General features: G+C 43.4%; 1 protein-coding gene and 1 long non-coding RNA gene across 4 annotated transcripts in view; one reads left to right on the top strand and one right to left on the bottom strand.

Annotated features, from left to right (window-relative positions):
* Positions 1–569: 569 nt before the first annotated feature.
* LOC140683768 (uncharacterized) lies at positions 570–2,704 on the bottom strand. Its single transcript, XR_012055196.1, has 2 exons — positions 2,568–2,704; positions 570–2,411 (listed from the first exon to the last, which is right to left on the bottom strand). It is a non-coding gene; the product is annotated as an uncharacterized lncRNA (long non-coding RNA).
* Positions 2,705–2,731: 27 nt separating this feature from the next.
* RTN4 (reticulon 4) overlaps positions 2,732–26,797 on the top strand; it is a 42,164-nt gene continuing 18,098 nt past the window's right edge. Inside the window, exons 1-3 of one of the 3 annotated variants that reach the window (XM_030268708.4) lie at positions 2,732–3,298; positions 17,911–17,967; positions 18,769–21,195. In XM_030268708.4, coding sequence (XP_030124568.4) covers positions 2,851–3,298; positions 17,911–17,967; positions 18,769–21,195 — 2,932 coding nt within the window. In that variant the 5' untranslated portion in view covers positions 2,732–2,850. The remainder of the gene's footprint in view (positions 3,299–17,910; positions 17,968–18,768; positions 21,196–26,797) is intronic. The other 2 variants (XM_030268710.4, XM_030268711.4) reach the window with 2 other exon arrangements.

Here is a 26,797-nt window from a genome sequence, read left to right as displayed (position 1 = left end):
TCTTTTGCAATAGTTTCAGTATTACAGATCTCTCGTTTTCTCTTGCTTGTTAATTTGACTTGCTCAGAGACTATGGAACTCCCTTCCTGTTTCCCCCCAAGACCTTTAGTCACTTCCTGTCTCTAAATAAAAACTCCTTTCATTTGTTCCTAATTGATGATAGAAACTCTTCCAAGAATTCTGATAAAATGAGCCAAATTATATATAGATTTTTCCTTCTTGTAATGACCAAAAATCCCCGTAGTTAAATATGTCAGCTCTACATCTCTAAATATTGTCTATACTCAGAATTTGATGAATTTTTAAAGGTACCTTGTTGCCTTAAGTAATAGAATAATGGAATTTAAAAAATCCATTTTCTTATTTAACCAAGAGGTGCAAAAAGTAGATTTGCTGGTGAAATTATAAAGACCTTATTTAATCAAAGTATTTTATTTGCTATGTCACCATTCTGCTGCTGCTGTAGCATCCCTTATATCACTGTAAAAGGGGCTGACTTGAAAAGATAAATGGATAATTTGTCAATGAATGCCCAAGATCTTAGGGGCAAAGAATGGCATCTAAAGACCTCACAGTTTGTCAAGGGTTTATTCACCGGCTAGAAACATTTATCTCAATCAGAATAACAATGTTGCCCTCAATGTGTTTACAAAAATACTTTGCACATTTATTTTGGTAATTTCTGGTAGTGATATGGAATATTGATGTCTTTGTACATTCTTGAAAAAAAAAATCTCATCTGGAATTTCCTGTGCCTGATCTGAGACTGGATTGGATGCAGGGAAAAGCTGCTTGGAGGAGCAGGGGGAAGGGTGACAGCACAGCTTCTCTAGTGTTAGCTTTGGAAAGCAAGGGCTGGGAAAAGTGTATTCTTAGGAATTAAAATTCAGATAAAATAACAATTTAAAGGGAAAAGTTGTAAGAGGCTGTACCTTGGCCTTGAGCAAATTAGGACTGGAAGCTGAAAGGTCTCATCATTTAGAAAATGGGGTATCTTAGAATGGTCTTCCCAATACTAATAGCAGCACAAATATTTGGGTTCAGACTGTTCAAGCAAAGAAAACGATTTGTTTTCCTGAGGCAAGAAAGGACTCAGTGCTGGGACCCCTTGGAGCCCCTCTATTCACTTGTTGCCATCCCATTTTTTAGACAGTGACTGAAGCTGGTGATTGAACCCCAGTTTCCAGCCAGAAGCTCTCTGCAGTGTGAGATGCAGCTGCCCCTCAGTCCCTCCGTGTGCTCAGGTGCACTGAGCTGATCCCACTCAGGAGCGTCTCCTGCTCCAGGCTGTCAGTCACTGCTTAATGGGACAGCTCACAAATGTCCCTCTCGCATCCATGGCACCCTACATGGCAGAAGGGAAGTGCCAGGAGAGATGCTTCTTTTTCTTATCTTCTCATGTCTCACTGAACTGGCAGCTGTTTGCTCTGAGTGTTTCCATGAACTAATCTCTTTATATGGGAGAATAAATCACCTGTGGGTTAAAAACCCATAATAATGTTGGAGTAGTGTTAAATATAGAATTATAAGGCCTTTTGGTCTTATTGAGGCAGCTGTGTGGGTGGAAATTGCATCCAAATAGATGCTATTTTACTTAAATTAAGCGTTACCCTAAGGGCTTTGGCCAACGTTCCATCTCTGAGCAGAAAGCTGGAGACCACACCAGAGTCTAACACGAGGAGGTGCCAAGTTTTCTTCTACTCTCCCTCTCCTCTTTCCTTACTTCTTTCCATTCCTCTTTTTTTCCCCTCCCTTTCCTCTTTCCTTAAATTTCTTCTTCCCTTTTCCTTCCCTCCTTCCTTTCTCTTACTCCTTTTTCCTTTCATTTTTTTCCTCTTTCCTTCTTCCTTTCTTTCCTTTTTCCCTCTTTCCTTTCCTCCCTTTTCCTCTTCCTTTCCCTTTCTCCTTTTTCCTTTCATTTCTCTCCTTTCACTTTTCTTATCCTTTCCATTCTTTCCCGCAGAAGTCACACAATTTAAATTCATACTCTAAAGAGATGATGTCTGCTCATGGGACCGCCTTACACTAGCACAGGTGGTTAAACAGGTTTATCTCTTCTGATAATGTCTCCTCTCTGTTTTTTTTTTCAGACACGGGAAGGTTTTTGCATCATGTTTTGGTTAAAACTTCAATTCCCATCGCAGGAAGGCGCTGGCTGACTCCACTTCCTGCCCCAGGGGGATATGCCTGCGGTGATCGGCGCGATGCCCAAGGAACGAGATTGGGACCGGGACGGCGCCTCACCCTTCCCTGGCCCCGCAGTGCTGCGCCGCCCGGGATGCCGCGGGATCCTTCGGTCACATCCAGGGTGAGAGAAGCCGGGCTAGGGCGGATCGGTGCCCTGCGCCATCCGTACCCGGGAGCCCAGCCATCCCCACCTCTTTCTGGAAATCGCTGAGGGTTTCTGGCCGCTGTTTAAAACAACAAAAAAAAGAGAGAATGGCACTATTCCTGGCAGAGGAGAGCGACGAATCAGGCCATGCGCTCCCAGGCTGTCTGTCACGGGGGGGATGGAGGGGCCCCGTATCCTTTACCGCCCCACCCGCGTTCTCCGCGCTGAACTTTACCCGACTTGTCAGCCCAGCTCCGCCAGCACGCGGGCCCGCCCATTGATGTATATTCATAAAGAACCACGCCCGAGCCTGCTCCTCATTGGCTGCTTCTTGCTCTCTCCCTCTCCCATTGGCTGGCACCGCCGCCGCTCCGGGCGCGGGGCGGGGCGGCCGCGCCCGCGCCTCCCGGGCGGTGACTCACAGGGCGTGGAGTGCGGGTCCCGCAGCGGCGGCGGCAGCGCAGCCCGCGCCTCCCCCCGCTCCCGCACTACTCATTGTTCCGCCCGCTCCAGGCACCATGGACGAGCTGGACCAGTCGCCCCTGGTCTCCTCCTCCTCCGGGCCAGCCCGGCCGCAGCAGCCACAGTTTAACTACCAGTTCGTGCTCGACGACGAGAAGGAGGAGGAAGAGGAGGAAGAGGAAGACGACGACGAAGACTTCGACGAGCAGCTGGAGGTGATGGAGAGGAAGCCTGCCGCGGCTCCTGCCGCAGCCCCTCAGGAGCGGCCGCCACAGCTGCTGGACCTCGGTGGCCCCGCCGAGCCGCCCCGCCCTACTGCTCCGGAGCCGCCGCAGCCCGACTGGAGCCCCCGGGGAGCTGTGTCCTCTTCCTCCTCCTCTGCCACGACGCCGTCCCCCGCTCAGGAGCAGATCCCGGCCCCCGCCCGGCCCGCGCAACCCCAACCGCCCAAGCCCGAGCCTGCTGTTGCCCCCCGGAGCAGAGGGTCCTCCTCCGGCTCAGCTGGTGAGTGCTCCCGCCCCGGGCCCGGGGAGGGCGGCAGCCGGCCGGGGAAGCCTCCACCCGAGCCGCTCCGATTCTCGAGCCCCGCTGCCCCGCCGGGAGGTTCCCTTTGTCTGCCGGCCCTCGGCCGCCTCCTGCGGCATCGCTCCCTCCCCTCAGCCGCGCTCGGGCGCGGCCCCGCCGCAGCCCATGCTGGAGAAAGGGCTCCCCCTCCCCGTTCTTTCTTTTTTTTTTTTTCTATTTTTTTTGTTGTAATTTCTTCTCTTTCCCTCCTCCTCCCCTCTGTGTTATGCTAATGGCAGGAGGGCGAAGCGCCGCCCCGCCGCCGCCTCGCACATGGGCAACCCGGGGGCGAGGCCGCCGCCGCCGCCGCCTGGCAACGGCCGCGTCGCGGGGGGGCGGGGGTCGAGCCCGGCGTACCGGCCGAGTCCAGGGAGATCGGCCGTGTCCGGGATGCCGGCTGAGCCCCGCGGTGACGGCCGTGCCCAGGGTACCGGGCGAGTCCCGAGGGACCGGCCGCGGCGTGCTCGCTGCTCCGGCCGGTTCTCTCCCGGCGCAGAACCCTCCCCTCGCCGCATTGTTCCAGGCGCGGTTCCTTCCAGGGCGGCCCGGCACTGCGGGTTTGGGCGTGGGAGCGCCGGAGAGGAGAGAAACATAAGATATTTTAATCTTACTCATGTTTAACGCAGCGCCTGGAGGGAGGGGCGAGGCGAGGGACTGCGGAGCCGCCGGCCCTCCACCTGGCGAGCACAGCCCTGCGGCCCGCAGCCTGCGTGGGGACGCCGCGCCTCAGCCGCGGTCTGCGGGGCTGAGCCCCAAAGAGGGAACCGGTGACCTAGGGAGGAATGTATAGCAGCACAAAGGGAGACCAGGCTGCTCGCTGCTCTAGGTGTGGCAGTCCTGGAGAAGAATGTCAGCCTCGCGTCCTGGATGGCCGCGGCTTAGCCATGGCTGTTACTTGGGGCTTCTCCAAGGCGTCGCCCCGTAATGTGGGGGTTCTCCGGAGCACAGGCATGTAGAGTGGAGGGCGTGTCACCCCCCAACAATTGCTGGTGCTGCCCGACTGCCAGAGCCCTTCTCAGGTCTAATCCGAGAGTTGACCCGCATGACTAATGCCATGCATGCGGATTGCGAGTGTGCTTTGGCTTCACTTCTCCTTAAGTCAAAGTAAAAGAAGTGACTTGGGCCACTAAAACAGTGAAAAGGAACAAATTCAAGTGCCCTGAGATCATCATGGTATGTGTTTATCTTCATTGCTGTTGTGGTGTTGGTATGTTGTAAAGATGCAGGATTTCAATAATAACTAAACACCGCAGTATGAGGGGGCATGATACTCAGGATCTAGTGAAAAAAAGCATCTGGAACAATGATTTTTAAAAAGGCCTGTTAAAACCTGAATTTAGTTTTTTTCAGGGGAAGTTTCACAACGCATTTTATTTGCATGCTTGATGGGACTTTATGGTTACTTGTGCTGTTGTCTTTCATGAAGCCTACTTAGTTTTGTTCTTCTGGAAGCTTTCAATGTAGCAGTATGCCAAGGATATTAATTTTTTTTTTGTTTCCACCATTTGGAGGACAGATGATGACAAAAGCTTGCAACAGACTGAAGAGGAGGGATTCTATATGGTGGATGAACAGAATTTTTTCTAGTCATGTTCTCTGAGTGGAGCTCTGGATGGTTTAAAGAGAACTGAATGGAAGAAATAGGATCTGCCAAATCATGTTGCTTTGAAAAGGAGGGATAAAAGTGTGTTTTCTGGAAGTGATTTGGTTTTTGTTTTTTTTTTCCTCTCTGACCCCTGAAGGATAAGGCAAAAAGAGCACAGTAATTCCTGAAATAGTTCCGTGTTAGAGACCTAACTGTGAGAATTGCGTAGTATAGCTGAGAAGTGGCATCAAGGAGTTATTTTAATTTGTCAGTGATGATTAATTTAGGGCTCTGAAGTAAGGACTGGCATCTGGGGGAGGCCTGATTTCCAAAGACAAGGTGTTGTAACACAATGCTCATCTAATGATGAGTTGAAATATTAGGACTCTGTACTTGAAACTCCTGGATGAGAGCAAATTATGTTGCTAAAAGCATTGCCAGGTTATCTCATAAGTATTTTGGCCTTCTCAAATCTCATCGTGTTAAATATCCATTTAAACACCAAATGTTTGTTAGTTTTGCATTTAGCAGTGGGTGTTAAAACTGTCTGGGTGAAGATATTTGGCTTGGCTTCAAATGAGTTCACTCTCAGTCATGCTAGGAGACTTGCAAAATGAATTTGCTGCCTGCAGCTGGTGGCAGGGTGACCGTGGCAGGGACAGCCACGTGCCCTGTGGGTTGCTCTCTGCAGAGTTGTCATTTCACTTACTTTGAGCTCTGCTGTTTGAATTAAAGGTATAACTGAAGAATTACAATTCACAATAGAAATTTTGAAAAAAAAAATCTCCTAATATTTGAAATCTAATGCTTTCATTTGTGAGGATTTGAGGCAAATAACTCTGAAATTCTGTTTCCAGGAGGAGGAGAGTATGGCCTGTAGCAGGGAATAGTAGGGCTTCTTTTATCTGCAACAATTGGCCATGGTGCTGCCTTTTGGCAGTGGAACAGTAGCAAACATGTATTGCCTATTGATGGCTCATTGAAATGGATTTTATGTATATATGGAGCTATTTTTAAAAAAGAAAACCTTTGTAATTGCTTTTAGTTACACAGTTAAGAGTATTTAGTATCATTGTGACATAATTGTATATAATGCAAGTCTCTGACAGGGTAGCAGCAGCCTACCTTCTGAAGAGCTAATGCAAATATTTGCAGGAGAAAACAAGTAGACGGACAAACTTGGGTTCTCCTGAACAAATTTTGGGGGTTTTGCACTTGCTTTTTTGTGAGTAGGAGAAACTACAGTTCTGGAGAGATTACTGCTTAAATCTTTTGTTTACCTGAATTTACAGAGGGTGGAATGAAAAAGTCAGTTTGAGGTAGGTATACATGGTCAAAGTAATTTGTAGCCCCTTTTTTTTTGCTAGCTGCCCAAAGTAAGAATAACCAGTGTACTATGATGAGTAGATCCCACTTTGCTTCTCCAAGCCCTAGATTCTGCAGCAAAAGGAGGTTCATATATCACTTTCCTGGAAGAGACTGGTGTGTTTTGACTTTAAACTGCACTTACCAGAAGCCTGTACACGAAATCCACCAGACTGGCCTTAGGCCAGCATGCAGAGAGAATAAAGATGTTTCCTTGTATGTCTGTTGCCTTCAGCTGACCTGGGTTAAACACATATGCAAACGTTGTGGAGGGCCAGTTTATTAATTAGTCTTGCTTTTCTAAGTGATTATATAGGATTTTTTTCTTTAATTTCATCCATGCTGAGGAGAGGTCTCAGGAAGGTTTGCCAGACAGTGTCAAGCAGAGGTCAGCAGAGCTGCCTGGAGCTGTCCCTGCCCAGGCTGAGCTCAGCCACAGGAGGTCCTGAATAAATGCAGATCTATACTTGCTTCTGCTCACCCCAGCAAGTGAACCTTTTACCCTGCTCATCCTGCGTTTGCGGTTGATATACATTCCAAACCAGTGTATTTGCTCCTCAGATTTTTTTCTGTTGTGCTGCTGTGTCTGCAGGGACTCCTTCGGAGGAGTTGTGTGCATTTTAAGGACAGGATGCAGCATGACTTGGAAAAAACCAGAGCTGTGTTTGAATGCTATCACTGGTGACTTTCGTTTGCACTCTTCATTTATTAAAATATTGTGAAAAACGCCAATCACTTGTTTTTTTTTAATTTTGAAAGCTTAATAATAATAAAATGGTTATTAAAATAGTAATACAATTAGAGTAATAAAGTTTAGAGTTAGGACAATTACAAGACAATAAAAAGCAAAGAATTACAGACATCCGGATGATGCTCTCTAAGTCATGAAAAGCATACCTTGTGAACAAAGGAATAGCCTTAAAAGCAATAGCCTGTTGCATATTCATATATCTCATACATGATGCATAAATTCCTTGCAAATCAAGAACTTTTCTGGTTTTTGTCAACTTCTTCTCCTTAATCTTGGTGGTTCCATAAAGACGGAGAGAAGGTGCAAGAATGTTTGACTTTTCTGATAAGGAGGCAGTAACTTTTTATGGGCTCCCTTCACTGACATCTCTGTGTGAAGCATTTCTTGATTATCTCATCTTCTCGCTTGAGCTTGTAACAAATTCTATTCTATAGCACAGAGTTTCTATTTTAACATTATGTGTTAACATAAAACTACATTTATCACACTACTTAAGAGAATTAATACAGTATAACTTTCTAACATTACACATATAATATTCATTGTAACATTTGCGAAAAGCCAATCATAAAATATGCATTTTTCACAATATGTACCCAGTGATCCTCAGTGTTTCTCTGAGGTACAAGACATTTTATCTTCCCAAGTATAGCCAGCAAAGCTCTAAGGGAGGTGTTCATAACCTGGGTTATCTAACTTAGAATGTGATTTAAAGAAAAAATTCAATTGTAAAGAGGAGAATAATTAGCAATTTGACTGGTATAGTACACCTTCATTTTCACATTTCATGTTCCCATCTTGGTGAGTTCAGCAAAGGATCATTTTATTTATTCAATTTTATTCATTGTCGTGTGCAGTATCTAGCACTGGGGCCTGCTTCTGTAACTGAGCTGGTGTAAGAGTTTCAGAAGCCAAACAACCTTGTCTTCTGGTAAGCAGAAGTGTGTGCAAGGATAGTCCTGCCAAGTTTGATGGTATGTTTGCTTTGTGTGTGTATCCCTGGACTTGCTTTCCAGGATAAAACCACAGAGCTTCCACCTACCCTGTAATGATGTAGCCCTCAGGGAAGTTTTGAATTGCACTGGGAGTTTTCCCCTTGGAGATGAAGTCCTACAAACCACAATTTAGGAGACAGTGAAGAGCTGCTCTTTGTTTGCCCTCCTTCCCCTCCTCCCAGCCTGTACTTAAGGAAGCTTCGAGCATTGCTGTGGAATGACCACTGCCTTGTCCACCTTGTTGCATCACCACTGGTGGCCACAGAACCTTTCTTATCTCACAGATAACCACAAACAGCAGCACTTGTGGAAGCTGAGGGGGAGTGTTCAGCCTTCCCAGTCCGAGGTTCTCTCAAAGTTGCTGGGAAAGCAGATATTGTGTCCATTTTTCTTCCTCTTCCTCCAGTGCCCAGGATTTTGGAGAGCACTCAGTCCAAGAGCCTGGCTGCTTAGAAGGAGGCATTTAGGCATGAGTCTTAACCCTGGAGCCCAGTTCCCATGCTGCTGGAATTCTGGAGAGCTCTGGTGGCGGCCACACAGTTTTGAGGGGATGTCGAAGCTTTGTTTGCCCGTTTCTATGTCCATTCTGTCACACCCAGCTGCTTGATGGCTCTCCTGTGATCCTGGCCTCTGTGTGCTGGGAAGGAACAAAGGGTGGTTAACCTTCAACTGGAGCACTTGGTGTGCTGGAGTGGTATTTCTTTGTTTTCTGTTAATATTTTGACAGAAGCTTCTTTTTTTTTTTCTTTTTTTTTTTTTCTTTTTTTTTTTTTTTTTTTTTGCTGGTAGGTTTCTATAGTAACTACGAAACTCAGATGGAAATAAATTAGCAAAGCATAGTTCAGTCTGAAAATGTACTTTGGGTTCTAGTGTGGAGGCAAGGAAATAGTTCTTGGTCTTTTATTGGCTTGAAAATGGAAAGCAACTTGGAGCTTACAGGTAAATTGTCTTGAGATATTCAGAAATGCTTATACATGAAGTAGGAGGAAAATTGTGTAACTCTCAAGCTGCTTTAGAAATGAAAGGGGAAAATAAAGAGCTATTATTGCCAAGTAAAACTAGTGAACTGTGAGACTTCAGAAAAGTAATGTTTTAATGCAGTTTTAAAAACAATTATTTGTTTATGACTAAAATAGAAATTGCTCCTTTATATGCTTTGGATACACTGCATATTTTCTACTTATTCTGCAGCGTCAGTTTTTAGGACAGCATAGGACAGCCAGAACTGAGATCCTGCACTCCAGACGGATGACACGCTTGGTGGATGGCTTTTTTAATTGGTCTTTCTATCAATAAGAACTATTACAACAGCATTAAAATAATGGCCTTATTAATATTCACAAAGTCTGAGAAAATCAAATTATCTCAGTAGAAGGTTTTTTACTGTCAAAATATGAAGATTTTAAGTTAGGTTAGTTTCATATTTTTAAATTAATTATTTCCCCCTTGATTTTAATGGGTTAGTCTCAGTTTGTTGCTTTCTGATGTATAAAGAAAAAATACTTTTATCTCCCCTCTCAATATAGAAGTATTGGGAATACCAGTGTGACCCTCCATGGTTTTGCTGGGAGACTTGCTTTATGTCTGAGAAAATACTCTCAGCTTCTACTGGCAGCTTTTTAATGAACAGGGCAGTCATGTCATCAACTTCAACAGCTAGGGGAGAATATGTTAGTTAAGATGCCTTCAAATGAGACACAAGACTGAGATAAATATAAACTTTCCTATTGCCAGTTAAAAATGTTCTCAGTTTGTCAAAATCCTCCTGCTTATCCAGTCAGCACTGGTTTGTGACAGTTTTCCTTGAACCCTGCTCTCCCCTCCTTTCTGACAGGAGAGAAAATTCCTTACTGCCTGTTGTTCTGTGTCCCCTGTGTGTGGCAGGGAAAGCATTGCCAAGGAAAACAGATGAAAGAGCATGTGTGAGGCCTTGCAAGGCAGATTGGAGCTCAGAACAGAAAGAACAAGCGAGGAGAAAAATGTCACTGGTGGCAGAGAGAGGCTCCTTCTTTCATGGGCTTCAGCCAGGCCTGCCTGGGGTACCTTCAGTCTGCTCAGAGAGGTGGATTTAAAGTGCTTTAAACCCAAGTCTTTCTGTAAAGATCACACTGATAGACAAGAAAATTGGGTTTTTCCTGTGTGTTCTGTTTTAAATTACAAAAAAAAAATGAAATGATTGGGCAAAACCTGCATTGACCAAAATCTGTTGTAGTGCCGTTGATACCTGATCCCCTTGGGAGTCAGGAGGACATCAAGACTCTGTATCTTCACATTGCTTTTCCTCTTTAATTAAAAGATATTCTACTGATACTAATGGCTACACTGAGTCCATGTTCTCGCTCCCTATTTTTCATATCTTATCCATCAGACATCTTATGCACCAATTTTTTTATTTTGCAGACTGTAAGCTCTTGTGTCAGAGGCTTGTCACATGAGGTAATGTGTTGGGAAGAGATGCCAAAAGAAATCAGTAGCATCTCGTCTCTATTCTTTAAAGATTATTTTAGCTAATAAATACATTCTTCTGCAATGATAAGGTTGCTCATCTAAATACTGCTTAATTTGTTTAATTGTGGGAAAAGCAGGGAAAAATCCATCTGTACAAATCAGTGAAAGGGAATCCTATGATTAGTATAATCTCTAAAATTAAATTGGATAATGTCTGCATAATGATAAGATTTGCATGGCTCTTTAGACCTTCTGCCTTTGAATAAGTTCCGATGTAATTACTCTATTTTTCTATTTTGTGGCACTGCCAGAACTCAAATTTCTTTTTTGTTATTTCAACTTATGGTTAAAGAACCTGAGTCTTAAGGAAGAGTTGCATAGTTTTTAGAGGAATTATCTAGTATTTTTTGGTTACAAATGTTGCCAAAGACTGAGTACTTGGATTTAAAGTTGCGTCTAGCTGGATATGTGTGTTTGCAGTTGGCTAGATTGTTTCTTTCTGCTCATATTTAATAAAATACATTGAAACAGTATAAATTGGTCTCTGTAAATGCTGAATCCAGTAATGTTCATACGTTAGATTGTTCTAAATTAAGGTTTTGCTTTGCTATTAAATAAATTTGATTTATATATTAAATATAGTTGTGTTTGTGAAGTGGATATTTAAAGCCATCAGAGGTGGGCTGTGAACAGTTTGGGTTAATTGTGGCCACCTGACTTCAGTAAAGGGAGGCTTTGCCCACCACCTGATGCTAATTTGGGTAATAAAGTAGAATTTCTGTGACTGGAGCTGGTACCTTGTAGGAGGAAGGTACAGCTAAGGTGTGTGGTACTAGAGCTGTGCTATTTACTCCTCCCTGAGCTTTGGGAGGGGAGCGGAACAGTTTTCTCTTTGTTCCTGTGAGGATTTCATTTCCTCGTGGTGAGCTCCTATGGATGGCTGGGAAAGGTATGTGTATCCTGTTTCTGGGAATTCTGTGTGCTCTTGGTATGAGAGGAGTGAAAAGTTTCTTTGGAGCTGAACTCTGAGACATTTTTCTCTGTTTGTTTAGTTTTGCAAACAAAAGATGCCCGATAAAATCCTGTCCCTGCCCTGAGGGGACGAGGGGTGTGACACTCAATGGGTGAGAGACTTTGAGCAGAAAGTGGCAATAGAGAACCACTCTGAAATGTTTTGGATCCTGTCCCTGGTGTTACTGATCAAGAGTGAGGTGAGAGTGGCAGCTGCGTCTGAAGTATTTAATGGCCTTTTGGAAACATTGTGATGGTAGATTCTTAATTTGGCAGCTTGGGAATTGTAACAGGGAATGTTGTGATAGAGTCAGGATTCGTGTCTCTTCCTTGTGTCCCTCTGTTCATGCTTCGGTTGCCACTTGGGTGTTGCAGGGGAGCGGAACTGCTTTTATTTTCATTGAATAGCTGAGTGAAAGGAGAAGAAATGGCACACAGCTCACCTCTGTCCCGGTGCTTTACAGTCTCGTTGTTGCTGGGCAGCTTGTCTCAAGTGGAGCTATTTTAAAAGAGGAGAAGCTGAGAAATTGGACCATGAAAAAAAACTCGCCTAAACCAGTTTGATTATAGACTTCTGCTTAGACAACAAGGAAATGTTATTTTCTGGAGACCTGTTTGCAGAAACAGACTATTTTAAATGCTTGTTTGAACTTTTTTTCTTTATGCATTTCAAATAGTGCACTACAACTCTCCCTGCAGGTGATGCCTGCTTCCACTTTGCAGAAATTGCCATGAAAGCCTGGAATGACCTACAGCTGGGTTTGTTAATGATCAAAGGTCTTGGCTCCTTATGTGATCCCAGCCATGATGCCCTCAGGGTGTTCAAAATGGAGCTTCATTTCCCCCCTTAAATCTTCAACAACTCCCATCTTCTTTAGCAGCTTGCACAATTTTCTCCCAAGATTTCCAAATAAATTCCTAATCTGGAAACTTCTCTTTAAAAACTTAGACCTGTAACTAAAAAGAGCCAAATAAGAAAAGCTAATGATTTGCTGTGGCTCTGCAGCCTGATGTAATGATGTGAAAATGTGCTATTAATAGTTAATGTTCTAGATCTTGAATGGTTTAAATATTTGGTGAAATCCTGTATTTAGAACAATCACATCATAATAGGAGAGGATTTAAATGGCGCTTGTGTAGGCAGCTGCTTTTCTCAGGAAATTCTTGTGAAGTTGTGTGCCCTTGTTTTGTACTGCAGTAGGAAATTAGGCATATGAGAATTTGAAATAATTAACTTTTAAATGGCCACGTGTCGCTAAACAGCTTGAGATAGAAATGCTGCTGGAGCGGCCTCCACTGTGGGCACATGAGCAACTTGGTGCATTGAGGGAAAAATTTCTCTTTCATATGAAGCGATAAGTGGAATAAATAAATAGACTCCACACTTAGGGTAGTTATGTAGTGGGTATGTATTGCCAGTGCCCTGCAGAAGTGAAATCGCTCTCCAAGACTTGTGCACTGAGCTTTAGTCTGACCCAAACCTTTATTCCCAAAGGTGTTCCATATGTATTATATTACACAATTTTTCTATACATATTGAACCCCTGGCCCCGCCTGTCCTCGCTTCTAGGTCCACACCCTTCTGGGCACGGTGGTTTGCCTTGGTGGTCCTGCGGGGGTCTCTCAGTGGTCTCTGAAGCTGAAGATCGTGGTCTTCCTCATGGTTGAACTTTTGAACTTTTCTCCATTGCGCATGCACTTTTGTTCTTTTGGTGCTTATCTGAGTACCTCTGTCAGTCTTGATAAGCTGGGAGACAGAGGAGTCACTTTATCCGGGTTCTTTGTATTTTCGGTCCTTTCTGGTATTGTTCTTTATGCAAGAAATTTCAGTAATTTGTATTTTCTTATGCCCTTTTGTACCTTGGAGGAGGCTTCTTAAGTAAAAGGTTAAAATTCAGCACATAACTCTACAAGCTAGAATAATAATAGAATATTAATTCATTTTGTTAACTTAAATGAATTCCAAAAATCTCTGTTTCACATATTTGCTGCAAATGGAACTTTTACATGATTTGTGAGTCATGTCACAGATGCCATTGCTTGGAGTATTAATTTTACCCTGTTTTCCTTTATTGTTAAATATTTATGTTAACAGGAGAGGCCTTTCACAATGTTCCACTGTGGAAGGTCTGTAAGGCAAAAGCAGTCCCTGGCCTGTTAGTTTGGTATCTTGCTCATTTCCTAAGCTTGCAAAGGTGAAATGAATTCTTAAAGACTCCATTTTTGTTAATTTTGTTTTAAGACTAGCACGCATTTTCCAGCAAACTAATCCAGGAAGTGGTTTTTAAACTCTGAAGGCTGAAACTGCCATCTAGCAGCCTAATGAAGTCTCGTGCTGAAGCTAAACTGGAAACTTGGCATCAGGTGAAGTTTGCTCAGTGTTTCTGTGGGTTTTGTCTGTTTTAATGCTGACCTCATACACAAAAATAAGGAGAGCAGCAGAATAATAAATCCATGTTAGCACAGTTCTGCTGCTGCTGATTGGAAGGAGGCATGTGGGATCAGATGGAAGGGTCCTTCATTTACACAAATCCAGTGATGAGGGATAGGAATTGTTGTGGCTCAGTTCTTATTTTCTCTGACTACACTGAAGTCCTCTGCTTTACTTTGGCAAGTAGTTTTTGGGAAGAAAAAGGCTCTTTCCTCATAAATTGCTTTTCTTGGAATTGTCAGTTTACTGCTTAATTTCAAACATTTTTCTCTGGAAATCTTTACAGGTAACTTACATTTCATTAGTTGTGTGAAAAATCTCCATTTATTCTCTACTTTTTATCTGAAACTTTGTATTTCAATGTTAAGTTTTATGCCACTGATGTGAGCATCTTGTAACATCAGCAGTTAGTGGGAAATCAGCAAAAAATAAAATGAGGGTTTAAAATTGTCATGCTGGTGTCAGGGTTCTTTATTTTTAAACAACACTGAAATCTGATTCTCATTGAAGGACATTATGTTTTAGCTGAACTCATAATGCACTTTTAAAATATGAGAGTTCATGCTAATGAAAGAAGCAACAGGACTATTTGTGGGTGATTTGTTTTGGTTTTTTTTTCTTTTGGGGTTTTTTTAGGGAATATTTAATTTGCAAAAATCCAAAATAAAATTTACAGGATGTTTCTGGTTAAAAACAGGCATGCAGTCAGGCTGAGTCTCTAAAGTTCTCTTTAAGAGCCATCAATTGGAGTGCTTCAGTAACTCATATAAAGTGGTACCACTCATAAATAAGATGTTAGCCTTTATCTTGGCCGCAAATGCTGAAAGTACTTTACTAACTTGCATCATTGTGATTTTTTGGCTAAAAAACTATGGAGTAAGAAGTCTTTTCGTAGAGATTGTGTTAATTTTGAGGCTTCATTCTCCCGTGCTTTGTGAAACAAAATCTGTCTTCTGATGGAAGTGTTAACTGAGCAGTTCATCTTAGTAAAGGAGTTGTAGTTCGGATTTGTAAGAGGATCACTTAGATTTTTTTTTCTGTATATATTTGGGTGAAGCTTTTTGTAATGAAACTACTTTGTGTGTCAGTTAAGGTGTTTTGAATATCTGCTTTTGCTTGACAATATTGTTGCTCAGAGCTTGATGTATTCAGAAATGTTTTTTACTTGGTTCTGTTGTGTTGCTTGTTTGGGTGGGTTTTTGTCACCTAATTTCTGCCATTGAGATGCAAATAGGAGAAGCCACCCCTGGTGATGGATCCTAAAAGTGTCCTACTTACCCACAGAGCTGTGTTTCTGAGAGGTTTCTACCTCCACCTGGGAGGTAGGGATGCTCCAGCAGTGTCACTACTGGAAAAATTCCTTTTCACCATGTCACTTCAATTCCACTCTGCAGAAAGTGGTGGTTGAGGCAGCACCGATGCTGATGGGGAATTGTCCTACTTCATTTTCCCTGCTTGCCTGGAGGTTTTACACAGGATCCACAAGGGCAGGAAAAAGCCCTTGTATATTTTTCCTTTCAGCAGAAAAAATGCCTTTCTGATGTGGGTGGAGGGAGAGTGGGTGGTTCTCTTTGGCTGGTTAGGAAACACTGCTTTTATATAATCTCTTTTCACACTCCAGCCATGTGTGGAAAATAAAGTTTGGGTGTGGACATAATATCCTTCCATTAAGAGAACCTGGCAATTCAGTGGCTGGCATAGCGATTTTATGGTACTGTGTTGGGTAAATGGAAGCCACACCTCAGGAGTTTTTGCCTTGTGCTGTGTTAAGGAAACACTGAAAAATGAGAGCCAGTGCTCTTAAACCCGGTGCCCTACCCCAGAAACTGAAACCTCTGTCTCTGGGGGCTGGAAAGTGTTCAGAAGATTTTAAATTTGGAATTTTTGGTGGAGATTGCAGTTGGCCTTTGGACAGGAAGGGAACAGCACCTTTCAGGGATGACTTGTGTGTTTTCCCCTTCACCTCCTTGCCCCCCAGTGGACTCTGCTGTGTTTGTTTGCCCTTCCTCCTGCATTTCCAGCACCTCCTCTCCACTGCCTTGGTATTGGTTTCCCTGGAAGGTCCTTTTCTCTTGGGCTGTCAGGGTTTCTGTTCACAATCTGGTCCCATCAGGTCCATCCTGCTTTTTCTCCTGCCCCAAAGTGCAGACCCCTTCCAGTTCATCTGGGTTGTGCTGCTCTGGTGTGATCTGGAGGAGGTAGAGTGTGTGATTTCAGGAAAGGTGTGGGCTGAGGAGCAGTCTCTGCTTGTGGAAAGGATCCTGGTGAGCCAGGGGATGTGGAGCCAAGCAGCTCCTGGAACAAAGGGCCTGTAGTGGTACTTGCTGTAGCAATTCTGTGACTCTGTGTAATATACCCGTCAGTTGTCCTCCAGTTTTCGTCCTTAAAAGCTTTGCCACCATTGAACTGTGACACTGCTTTAATGTGCTCTAAATTTGGAATTGAGGTTTCTCACTATATGGTCCTTAATCGAAAAATGTAATTTTTAGAAAACTGAGCAGAAATGCCTTTGGCCCAGCAGGAATTGAGGACCCTTCTGAATACCAAGTCCTACACTCAGCTTTATTTCTTAACTCTGTTTTCTGTTGTCTTCAGGTGATTCTTATAATCCACAACATACAGCAGGAGATATATGTTCTGTGAAACAAACCCAATTGACTGTATAGTGTGACAGGAAATGCCAGTTGTGAGGAGACTTGATTTTTGGAACACTGCTGTTGGGATTAACTTGAATAAGCTAGACAGGTCATGAGTGTCGCAAGGGGCATCGTTTCTGCACAAGGCGTAGTTTAGTGCCAAAACACAGCTTAGTTTAATGCCTTGCCTGACTGGTTTAATAAGTTTGTTCTGCTGCAACTACCACATTTCTCACTTCTTGCCTTTAAATTGCTTCTGTTATTCTTTACTTTTAATAATAATAAAAAAACCAAGCTAAAAATATCCCTACCTCTTTTTCAGTACTTGATATTGTCCAGGCACATAGCAAAATTAAAGATTGGTGGTGTCTGTACAGAGAATAAAAATAGGATTTAAGTGCTTTAATATAATTTTTTTCTCCACTAATGCAATTGATGTAAATTGCAAATATTCTTTAACAGCCTCAATGTGAAAACTTTATGCACTTCTCAGAATGAAATAAATTTGCCTAAATGGTAGTATTCTCACATCAATGTAAAGCCAACAGGACATGATGGACCTGGGAAAAACACTGCCGCTGGCACAGAAATCCAGAGAAGGACTGGTTTTGCTTTGCCTGTTTCCTCAAGATGGCTGGTACTGCAGCTTTGAGTGGAAATTGGAGAACTGGTTTTGTCTTGGGAGATATTTGACTTAAGGCAAACTTGGCAAAGCCAAATACACTCCTTGGATCATACCAAAAAAGGCTTTAAAATTAGCAGCTTCCTCTGGGGGCTTGTCTGTATAATATCAAAAGTAAAAGAGTAAAGACATAAAATGGGTAATATGGCCCAGTATGGCTGTGCCTGAGGAGTGCTGTGTTTGTGGGGTGTTTCAGAGCTTGCTTCAGTCATTTGAACTTTCACTGGTGTTTGATGGAGTTTGTTTGGGCTGCTCTCACACAAGTATAGGGGTGTGAGGAGACCTTGGGTGGAGAGAGCTAAGCAAGAGCCATGTGTCACTGACAATGGCAGGTGTAGCTGCCCAGTGGTGTGCAAGGTCCGGGAATGAAAATAAGAGTAGCTGCCAAGGTTTGTCTCACCTTTTGGTTGGTCACTGGCTTGGAGGGTGAAGATCCCTCAGTAAAGATCCCTTTGTGAATGGGAAATCTGGGTGTGGGCTCTCCCAAGTCACCTGGCTCTGATGATGGTGTTTCCTGGTTCTGTTGTGTTGATCTGTTGGGTGTTGGCTGTTGATCTGTTGGGTTTACTGGGAACTGACTCCTTGTGTGCTTTCTCCCCTCTTCACCCTGGCCCTTCCTTCTGCTGAGGTTATTTGTTTGTTTTTCAGATGAGACCCTTTTTGCTCTTCCTGCTACATCTGCGCCTCTGATGCACTCCTCTGCAGGCAAGTTCTTTCTGCTCCCCTTTGTCTGAGTACCTCCTGCCTTTCTGACCTCATTAACCCTTTCCCACTAGTCTGCCTCTACTAAAAGTCAGCATGGGTCCAAGAATAGCCTCTGTCACATTTTTCACTTTTGACTTTTTGGTTGATCTATTCCAGATTTTAATATGCATTCATTTGTTTACATGGTAAACTGTTTCATAAACAAGAATACAGCCATCTGTGAATTCTTGGACCCTTGATGTAGGAGAGAAGTTGATACTGTTAACAGGTTAATACATCAAAACATAGTTGCTTTACTGATTTAGCAGAAAGATTTAATCTATAGTAACTTTCTGCAGTATTTTAAAGAAGTAAAATTTGCACCTCTAGTATTGATTTGGTGGTTTTTATTAGGGACACCATCCACAAATTTCAAAAAAGGTGTCAAAAAAAGACTTTGCTGGCACATGTTTGTGCAATATGTTTATGCCCAAGCATCCATACACCCCCTGTCTCTGTCTCCACTTGCCATCCTCCTGTTCTGGCTTTGTTAATATTGTCCCTATACTTCTCTGGCATCTTCAGCTTTACTGAGATCTTTGCACTGCATAAAGTTGCTGCTTCTTGAGCCTCTTGTTCACTTCTCTCCTAGAAGCGAAGTAGAATAGCTTTAAGAGATAGTGTGTATTAATTGCTCATAGTATCCACACTAGACCTTGGAAGAGCCTTTTAGTAGCTAAAATCATGTAAACCTGTTGAAAGTTTGCAATGACTTTGAGAGTACTTGCCTTCTCTAACTTTCCTTTCTATCCACGGTCACAGAAAAAGTTATGGACTTTCAGGAGCAGCCAGGTAGCACTAAGTCGCTTGGGCAAGAGGATTTTACTGCAGTCCCGCTTGATCCTGCTCCTTCTCTTCCCTCCTTCTCTCCTCTCTCAGCCGATCCCTTTAAAGAGCACGCAGCCTTTGGTACCCTCTCAGATGGATTTCCTGCAAGAGGCACTTACAAAGAGAGCTCCAGTGAGGTATATAAAGAACCTATGAAAAATGCTAGAAACCCCTTTCTTGCAGAGGGAAATGATAAAGACATTTCAGAGATGAAATACTCACAACCCCCATTTGCTAAAGAAGCAGCAGCCATTTTATGTCCAGCTAAAGAAAAAACACAGCTAGAGAGCCCTGAAGAATTACCTAACCTGGAGAAAACACTTGCACAGCAGCTGAAAATGTCTCCAGAATCTCCCCAAGATTTATTTGAAAGAAGTGAGGAAGATCACTTCTGTAATAAAGACAAGTACAGAGGAGGTAGTGATCATGGTGAAAAAGGGGTGCTGAAAGAAGACCCTCTTAGGAGGGAAGAATATGCAGACTTCAAACCATTTGAGCCAATATGGGAAGTCAAAGGTGCTAGTCATGGACTGAGCAGCATGAGAGAGGATGTTGGAAGTAAGACAGATGCCAAGCTGGAGAGCAGTTTGGATGACAAATATGGTGTAGATAAGCTGACTGTGCAGGATTATGAAAGAGAGAGTGAAGGCAGTGCTGAAGAGCCCTCCTTCCCAAGCACCCCAGAAGCTGTAAAAGAACCTTCGCAGACTTACATCACTTGTACTAAATTTGACTCCTCTCCAAGACCTGGTAATAACAAAGGTAAATCTCTTTCGCCACTGGAGGAAGGCGCTTCAGAAAATAGAACCGACGATGAGAAAAAAATTGCAGAACTGAAAGCTCAGATGGGCCCAGAGCAAGGTAATTTTGCTGCTGGGGCAGTTGGGCAGGGAGCTGACCCTGCTAAAGCACAGGGCGTCCCGCCAGTGCCACCCGAGAGCGCTGCCAGCATGCCCGAGGGTCTCACTCCTGACCTGGTGCAGGAGGCGTACGAGATGCACGATGCAGTCTGCACAAAACTGGCTTATGAAACCAAGATTGATTTAGTGCAAACCTCTGAGGTGGCGCAGGAGACTCTGAAACCTGCGGCGCAAATCTGCCCCTCCTTTGAAGGCTCGGAAGCTGCTCCATCGCCCATATTGCCAGATATTGTTATGGAAGCTCCGCTAAGCACCGGCACTGCTGGGGCAGAAGCATCTGCTGTGCAGTTGGAAGCTTCCCCACTAGAAACATTTATGCCCACTGCCAAGTATGAGAATGTAAAAGAGGCTGAAAAACCTCCTGTATTCCAAGAGGCAGTGAATGTACCACCGACACAGTCCCAGGAAGCAAAGGATACATTGGCATTTAAGCAACCTGATGGTGAGAGTAGCACCACTCCTGAAGATCTGGAGACTCCTTATATATCTATTGCATGCGACTTAATTAAGGGAACAAAGGTCTCGGGTGAATCTCCTCCATCTTTCACAGAGTATTCAAAAACACCAGTAACAGAAAGCATTTCTCAGGATGTGCCTGAAGACAAGGAACTAGATGGAACCCTGTCTCCACAGTTTGGAAAAGCTAGCCTGTTTAATAGTCAAATGATATCTGACTTTGCTGAAGAAGCAAGTGAAGATCCATCTCTTCTCCTAAAAAGTAAATCCGCTGAGAGTATTGCAACTGATGAAGAAGATGAGGAGGAAGGACTGGTGGAATCAGCAGCTGTCACAGGCAAGCCTTATCTGGAGTCATTCCAGCCTGAGCTGGATTCTTCCAAAATTGTTGCTACTCCACCATCTGAGCCAATACCCGCAGGAATAGCCAAGGCAGATAAGATTCCTCTTCAAATGGAAGAGCTGGATGCTTTGGCTTATTCAGCTGATGTATCTGTTGCTATGGAACCAAAAACAGGAGATGGCAAAGCTCTCTCACCAATGGAGTCTTCCCCAGTCTCAGTGGAAGAAGACTTTGTGATGTTAGGTCATCCTAAAGCTGTTCCTGAATTTGTGATAGAAGCCACTGACCGAGAAACAATGCACAAAGATGAAGGTGAAGACATCAGTAAGGTGATCCAGGGTGAGAAGCAGTTGCCTTGCCCAGAGCTGCCCTGTGATTTGTCTTTGAAGAATGTACAAGTAAAAGCTGAGGAAGATAGCAATGCCTTGAAAAAGTCTTTGGAGGCTGTGGGCAGAGAAGTGCCTGAAGTATCCACCATGTCCTTACCAGCTACAGATACCTCACCTTTATCTGCTGAAAAAGAGATAGTCAGTGTAGTAAAACCAGGAAGTTTTGAGAAGGAAGCTGAGAAAGAAGCTGCTTCTATTAAAGAAAAGAAAAAACCTACTGCTGTATTTTCAGCAAAGCTGAATAAGTCTTCAGGTAATCTGTGTATGCTGTCTTGCAGTTTGCTGATCTGCATAATTCTTTAGCTAAACTTAAGCATGTCTTGACTTTTTTAAAAATCACTTTCTGTAAAACTTCTGTGTAGGCCAAGGATAACAGAAAATGCCTGTGCCTGCACTTCTACCTTTTTCATGTTCTGATTGCTTTAGTACCTTTTTTCTGTTTATCAGGGATGGACTCAGCATCTCCAGGTTTCTCCTCCAGCTCTGCTGCTCATGGTCTCTTGATGCAGAAATAAGTGACTGCCCACTGCAGGCCCTTCCATGGTTGTCCCCAGGCTGGGCATGGGGTGGCCTCTCAAACTCTCAATCTGAGATGCTGTTTGCTATGTGCACATGATTTGAAGATGCATTTCTTCCTTCTCATTAACAGTTCAGACATCAGACTGTAAAACTCAGGAAAATACCCCTGCTGCTCCTGTATGTACCTGGAATCTGGAAAAGAGTCTGTGCATCTCGAGCCTGCGTTAGATCAAGGCCGGTGGTTTAAACAAAGTGGTGAATATGAGGGAGCTTAGTATGCAGGTTACTGAAAAAGTGGTCATTAAGAATTGAGTGTTCTGCAAACACTAAAATTGGTTTAGGTACTGCACAGGTATTAATTTCTGTTTCTCTCTTCAGGTGGGCTTGCACTTCAATATAGTTAATTTTGTTTTACAGTAATGTGCAGTTATAGTAGCAGGAAGTTGTAATATTTTCTCTAAACTGAGCACCTCATGAATTCCCAGCTTTTTGTAGACTAGGGGAGTATTTTGCTTTTTGATATTGCAGCACTCTGCTGCTACTTAAGCTTTGACCAGAAGCAATCACACCAAAAAAACAGCTACTGCAGAAAGCACAGTGCTCTAAATAGAAAAGCAGGAGTTAGTTTGACTCAGCAGCAGTACTGTATTTATGCAGTAGCTGCAGCCTACAATTCATAAAATAGGATTACAGAATACCCTGAGTTAGAAGGGAACAGCAGGTGCCATGTTGAAGTGAACATTAGTGTTGGTGCCACTGAAATTGGTTTGGGAAATAAGGTAGAAGATGTATTTTTAAATATTTACCTTTGCCATTTCTTCTGTCTCAATTCCCCTGTACATACATGTAAGGCAGAAAGGAGAGAGTTTTGCTTTTCCCTTGGCTTGGGGTAAAACTTCATGGATAATCTGCACTGTTAAAACTCTGTGTGTTCTGTGAAGGCTCCTCCTGCTTTCAGCAGATAGAACTGTCTAGAGAGCAGCTGTATGTCTTGGACTTCGTGTCAAGGGGTTAATTGCTTAGAGTTCAGACTACTTTAAAGAAAAGCTAAAGCAAAACACTGCATTTAATATAAGAGCTTTTGTGTTCGTTTTTTTAAAGGGACACCTTTGGAGGAGAGGGTCTTTAATCATAGATGTAGCAGGCTGGGGGTGGCAAGTCCCTGCCTGGGGATGGCAGCCCCTCCTTATGGGTCTGAGGAGGACACAGCTGCTGCTCTTCCATCTGTGGGAAGCTGCCACAGAAGCTGCAGAGACCCAGCTACCAAAGCAGAGAGGAGGAGTTTGAACAGTGTCATCACTCTCCCATCCATGGCCCAGTGCAGGGACAGGGCCCAGGTCTGTCCAGTGTGCTGTGAGCTGGGCTGGGGAGCTGCAGCCTCTCAGTATTGTGTTCACTCTGGAGAGCAGCTGCAGTTTTCATTTTTGACATGCTGTGCTATTGGGAAGATAATTTTTTGCTTTATGCCAGAGGAACACTTGCTTAAAGCTAAAGAGATGAGAATACCAACTCAAAAATGGGCCATTTTTTCTGGATTTTTCCCCACACTCTGCTGTGTTGCAAAATATAGAAGTGGACTTCTGAGACAAACCACAAACATCAGTTGTCTGCTTTAAATACTACACTGCTTAGGCACAATTTCAGAGTATCATTGAAGAACTAACAAAGAGGGATTGTTCATCACAAGGCCAAGTGCATCTGTTTGGCCTTCTGACCTTTGTTCTTTGGGGCTTTTTTTCCTACCCATCAGTGGAACTGAAATAGATTTCACTGTTGTCTTAAGACTTGTGGAATTCAGCTGGTGTGATGGTGTGACTGATGCTTGTTAAAGCTTTAATCTGAACTGCCTTACTGGTGCACTTAAATCCAAGGTTGTGGAATGCTTACTTAACTGTGCTATTTTTTGGAAGCTAACCTAAATGCCAGTGTGTTGTAACTTCCCACAGCCTGGGGAAGTTACAGTGGGCTGTGGGGAGCTAACAGGGATTCTAAAAAGGTTGCAGATACTTTTTTAACTTACCCAGTCCACTGAAGCAAATGTAAAGCTTTGAAGAGCATCCTGGGTTGAAGGAGGTTTGTTAAATGGTGCTTGGCACACCCTTGGGTAATTTGGACAGATTTAAGAAACACACAAAAGCAAAAAACCCCAAGCCCAAACAAATTCAGAACTGTAGGTAACAACTGAAACAATTTTAAGGGCAAACAACCCCTGCAACACCAGCAATTTCTGCTGTCTTGAATACAGTAATTTTTTTTTCTTTTCAAGTTGGTATATCTCAGTAGCTGCTGTATTTGGCTTTGAACAAACAGTCTTGCTTCTCCTTCCCCCTCACCAGACCTCAGATACGGATTCCTGAGCTCCATCAATGCACTGCCTGGTAAGATGTGACCTCCGAGGGCAGCTCCTGTGGGTTCAGGTGCTGCTGCCCCAGCTCCCGCAGGAGGGGTGAGCCCCAGGCCAGTGCAGCAGGTGCTGGGGAGCCATGGATTAGGGCCAGCCTGTGTGACAGTGCTCTAATGCCATCTATTGTTTGTCACCGAGGTGGAACCTCAGCTCCTGCTGGATGGGAAGGGATCATCCAGGTTTGGAGAAATTCCCAGCTCCTGAAATGATTTTGAGAGGTGAAAGCTAAATATATACATTACATATCTCAACCCTTCTGTTGCACATACTTTCTTCTCTCATACAGATCATTATTCCTCCCCAAGCCCATGCTTTCCACAAACCTGGTTTTGATTGATGGGATGTGGAGGTTTTTATATTATTGATATTATTGAATTCTACACTCAAAACCTCTTACTACAACAAAGTTATGTACTAAAATGGAAATTGGCAGTTTAAATCCCTTAGTGTGTCCATGTTGAGTATTACAATAATATTTGGAAGTAACGTTGAACTGTTTACCATCAAGACACTTGGTTTCCCAGAACACCTTTGTTTCTCATGGTGGGTTTCACCATCAGCTCTGCAGACATTCCCTTCAGATTAAATCCAACTGGTTTGTTTGCTTTTATTTCAGGCACTCAAAAATGCAACTAATTAATAATATTTTACATTTCCTGGATTTTCTTGGGGGGGCAAATACAAAGGTAAAGCCCAGATGGGAAATGTGCTTTGAGAAGGTGGTACTAATGCTGAATCTTTCTTTTTCCTCCTACAACATGAGGGCAGAAACCAAATACTTCTTGTGATGCTGTAATAGAAACCAGGTCATTGCAGTTGTGTGAATCTTAAAGGACATTTGCAGTTCTGCCTGATACCAGCTGTACCCATTTGGGGAATTTCTGTTATTTTCTGTGTTTGTAGTGAGTTAAATGGCACCACTCAGCAGATAGGAGGTGTTTTGGTTTGTTTGTTGTTTTTCACTGGAGAAAAATGCCTTGGAACATCTCTGAGTTTCTTTCAGAAGCAGATTGGTAAAATTCCATTTAATTCACCATAAAAAAAATCTTGATTTAATTTCATCTCATTGTAGTCTTATATTCTTTGCTTGTTCAGGTCATCTCTTATGCTACCATGTAAATAGTAATAAATGGAGAGTTCCAGAGGGAAGAGAATTTGCAGAGGAGGAGGAAGAATGAGGGGAGAAAAACAAATCCAATGAGTGAAATTTCTATGAAAGAAAGACACAGACCTGCTGTGTTTCATTAGGACTCTAGTGACCCCTGTTGAGAGGCAAAGACTTGTGTCGCTGAGGCTGCTGAAAGAGTAAAGCCTGAGGGAAGTCCCTTCAGAGAGGCAGAATTAGGGAGAAAATGGAGCATTTGGGCCAAGTTCCAAACTTTGCCAGATAGGCGCCAGCACTGAGGGGGAGCAGAGGGAGGTGCAGTGCTGTTCTCAGTGCCCCTGCTTAGGGTGATTTAATGTGTGAGTAGTGAGTGAGTAAAGCACTTGCCTGCCAGGCAGCAGCTCGGTGGAGCCTGGGGCGTGCCATGACACATGTCCAGAACTGATTATGTCTGACTTGTCTGGGGGACCTGATAATGCCACCTCCTCTGTACTTGGTGTTCAAATGTGCTCTAGAGGCAGGTGTGCAGTATCCCTGCTGAAAACAGCTTCTCCAGAAGTTTGGCAGTGCTGGTGCCCACTATATGTACAGCATAGGGGCCCCTCTTGCCTAAAATGGGAGATGGATTTCATTCTGGGTGTGTTTGCATGGAGTGGTGAGAATGGTGCTATGCATAGAGTCAAGAGGAGGATCTGGAGGCCAGGGAGGCACTCCTGGAAGGCAACGAGCGCACACTGGAGATGGGAGAAACAGGACTGGTGGTACAGCCACTCTGCTGTGGCCACAACAAACTCTGGTTAGAAAGAGTTGCATAAATGCACTATTTTAAGTATAAGAATATAAACATGAAATGAAGAGGCTTTAATTTGGTATCTTTAGAAATTTGATAATTAACAGAAAGAGCTTTGAATGCACAACGTTTTTGGCAAGTTTAGTGACAGTGCAAATATGGAGGGAAACTCGCAGATTTTGGTGGTTTCCAGTTCAGCTTGAAGACAGATGCAGATTCTCAGATGTTTTGTACTTTTTTTTTTTTTTTTTTGTACAGTTGCAACTTTTCACATTTGCTTGCACTGTGATATTTGAATATACACTCCCTACCTACCTCCTATTTTGGATTTGTTTGGATTTACCTGTTGCAATTGGAACTGAAATGCACATCTTTGTATAAGTTAAAAAGAGATGTAACTGGCCTTGATGTCAAAGGAGGCCTTAAATGTATGTAGCAGTTGAAGTCAAAACCAGGACTTTTGGGGTCTCTTAGTAGTAATCTTTCTCAGTGTAAGATTGTTCTAATGAAAAGTTGAAGTGTCTATTTAAGGTCTGAATCGGGATCTCTAGCTCTCCTGGTCTACAGTATTTTCATGGGAATGTGGGAATGCTATTTCTTCTTAAGAAAATGGTGTACTAGATTTCTAATAGGCTTTGGAGCAGCCCTGGAAAGATTTTAGCTTTCTGTTGTTAGCCCCAGATCTTAAGAAGAAACTCCAAACTGGAGAAGAAATTGTGGGTTCTTTCAGCAGGGATGGAAACAAAATGGCATCAGGATTCCCAGAGTTCTTCTCTTTCAGATTCAGAGTTGTAGTTCACACTCCTCTCCCGTTTGTGCAATACTTTCCAAATACTACTTTCTATATGTTGGTACTGTAAACTGTCAGGTTCCTGTTTTTATTTAAATGAAGGGAACCGTTAATTGTCAGGTCAGCAGCTGCCAACGGAGAATGCTGATGTAAAATAAAAAACGAGAAGGTGTTTGCTTGTAGGAATTAGGTAAAGGGCTGAGTAACTTTTTCTGCAGCCTTCCTTAAGAGGAATAAATGCGGCTGA

The sequence above is a fragment of the Taeniopygia guttata genome, chromosome 3 (assembly GCF_048771995.1).
Source record: "Taeniopygia guttata chromosome 3, bTaeGut7.mat, whole genome shotgun sequence".
NCBI classification, from domain to species: domain Eukaryota; kingdom Metazoa; phylum Chordata; class Aves; order Passeriformes; family Estrildidae; genus Taeniopygia; species Taeniopygia guttata.
This window is presented reverse-complemented; position numbering and strand designations above follow the sequence as displayed.